Source organism: Ammodytes marinus (assembly GCF_949987685.1).
Source record: "Ammodytes marinus genome assembly, chromosome: 12".
Classification (NCBI taxonomy): Eukaryota; Metazoa; Chordata; class Actinopteri; order Uranoscopiformes; family Ammodytidae; genus Ammodytes; species Ammodytes marinus.
Genome location: NC_137216.1, coordinates 31723962 through 31726461, shown reverse-complemented (window position 1 = coordinate 31726461; position 2500 = coordinate 31723962). Strand labels below are relative to the sequence as shown.

General features: G+C 45.7%; 1 protein-coding gene across 1 annotated transcript in view; it reads right to left on the bottom strand.

Moving 5' to 3' along the window:
- Nucleotides 1-2500, bottom strand: part of LOC307258888 (kinesin heavy chain-like) — a gene marked incomplete at its 5' end in the record, with an annotated part of 33760 nt that overhangs the window by 339 nt on the left and 30921 nt on the right. Inside the window, 2 exons of the mRNA XM_080038554.1 lie at nucleotides 282-450; nucleotides 2455-2500. The exon at nucleotides 2455-2500 is cut by the window's right edge and continues 165 nt beyond it. Coding sequence (XP_079894680.1) covers nucleotides 308-450; nucleotides 2455-2500 — 189 coding nt within the window. The 3' untranslated portion in view covers nucleotides 282-307. The remainder of the gene's footprint in view (nucleotides 1-281; nucleotides 451-2454) is intronic.

The window sequence follows — 2500 nt, the reverse complement described above, 5'->3', positions numbered from 1 at the left end:
TCGTTAGCCGTTGGTCGGACCTCCAGCCCAGTGACACAGTGACAGTTCACATGTTCAGTTTCCTTGAGATGTGTAAATATTACAGAGTTTCCAAAGCAGAAATGTTTTTAGAGTCTAATGCCATTGTGACGTGATTCCAGCTCTTCCTTTGCAGCGCCTGGCCAATCATAGCGCGGGAATGCTGAGGTGGGCGTGTCCTACCCAGTGCTGCAGTGAGTTCCACATAGTTTATAGTCAACAATAATAAACATTAATAAACACTAATAAACAAAGGCTCAGACCTTCTGGTGTACAGGTGACAGGTGTGTCAGTCCCTGTGGCGGGTTGAGTGGCGGGGGCTGGCGGTTGCTCCCCCGGCCCGGGCCGTCGCCCCCCCGGCCCGAATGGTCGGGCGGACAGACACATGGCTGCTTCTCATTGGCTGCTGATGGCCCGCTCTGATTGGCTTAGCTGCAGGGACACACCGACAGTCAGACACTTTATCTGTTGTCATTTTTATTTTTTTATTATTATTAACTTTGGGCATTTTTTTGTAGAGACAGAGATGAAATGTGTCAGAGAGGGGAATGACATGCAGAGAACGACCCGGGCTGGATTCTAACCCGGGTCTGCTGTGAAGAGGACTGACAGACAGACAGACAGACAGACAGACAGACAGACAGAGAGGGGAATGACATGCAGAGAACGACCCAAGATCAAGATTCAAGATTCAAGATTTTTATTAGTGTCCCAAAAGGGCAAATTGGTTTACAGCGAGGAGAGGCGACAACACATAACAGTACAAACAGTGACGGACGCAAACATCACAACATGTACGCAGGCCTGGGCACTAAAGTGCAAAGTGCAAGAATCAGGGAAAAACCAACACAACAAAGTCAGTTCCTTTCCGTCCACAACTTAAGACGGGCCACGCTGGGGATAGAGTCTTGCTGTACGGCAAAACTCGCCCAAGATATGACCAGAGGATTCGGGCTCTTAGTAAAGAGTGTTCCCGCTCTGAGAATTCAAGATTCAATAATTTGTTCGCACCAGGAGAAGTGGTTAAACCCACATGACAGAACAAAACAACAATGAACACAATACACTGTGGAGACAAATTGCTCAAAAGATAAAGTGCCAGGATATAAAAAATGTAAAATACAAATTAAAAAATTAAAACATTAAAACATTAAAATAAATAAAAATAAAAGTCATCACAACGCAAATAAAATAAATGATCTGCTGCTGGCCGCATTGAATGCCCGGATGGCTGCAGGGACAAAAGAATACCCGTATCTATTCCTGCTGATCCTAGGTACACACAAACGTTTGCCAGATGGCAACAGCCTGAACTCAGAGCTCAGCGGGTGGGCACTGTCAAGACGGATATGAGAGGTTTTCCTGAGCAGCTGTCTGTTATAAAAGGGATTGAGGCCCTCTAGCTGGATGCCAGTGATTTTGGAGGCAGTTTTAACAATAATACCAAGGGAATTTTTGTCCTTGACAGTGAGGTTACCAAACCAGCAAATGAGAGAGAAGGAGATGACCGAATGTATATATGCACAGTAAAACAGTTTCAACAGGCTTTTTGAAACGTTGAATCTGGCTAATTTCCTAAGGCAGTAAAGGCGTTGCTGGCCCCTCTTGCACAGCATGTCCGTGTTAACATCAAATTTAAGGTTATTGTCGATAATCGTGCCCAGGTATTTATAACCTTTTTACAGACCCGGGCTGGATTCTAACCCGGGTCTGCTGTGAAGAGGACTGAGACTCTATGGGGGCCCTTCTTTATCTGTTCTCAATGTGGCTTCTCTAAACACCAGATTAAGGTTTTACTCAGACAAGGTGATCAACCGTTTATATGAGTCAGTGATGACGATGGCAATCTGGTTTAAGCTTAAATGTGTTGCTTAAAGGTGCAGTCAGTGATTCTGGAGACGCTTGTTGTCAAAATCTGTGAATATCTCTTCATGATCCGCTACCTGTCAGTACTGTGTGTGTGCTGAAAACAAATCCAGTGTTAATACACAGCATAGCCTAGACTCTGTAAACCAGTACGTAAACAAAGGGGCCACCATAGCTAGCAACATGCCAGTTAACAGACCCTAGGCTGTCTTTTATTTTTGAAAAATAATTTTTTGGGGTATTTTCAAGCTTTATTAGACAGTACAGAGTTAAAATGGGGAGACAGAGAGAGAGAGGGGATGACCTGCAGTATAGGTACACGGGTCGGATTTGAACCCACCACCACTGCAACAAGGCTGTGGACCACTTCTCTCTCTGCCCCAGTTTACAGAGCCTAGGCTGTGTATTAACCCTGTTTACAGAGCCTAGGCTGTGTATTAACCCTGTTTACAGACCCTAGGCTGTGTGTTAACCCTGTTTACAGAGCCTGGGCTGTGTGTTAACCCTAGTTACAGAGCCTAGGCTGTGTATTAACCCTGTTTGCAGAGCCTAGGCTGTGTGTAAACCCACCTATGTGGGCAGTCTGGCCGGCTCTCTGCTTGGCCCTGGCGGCCTC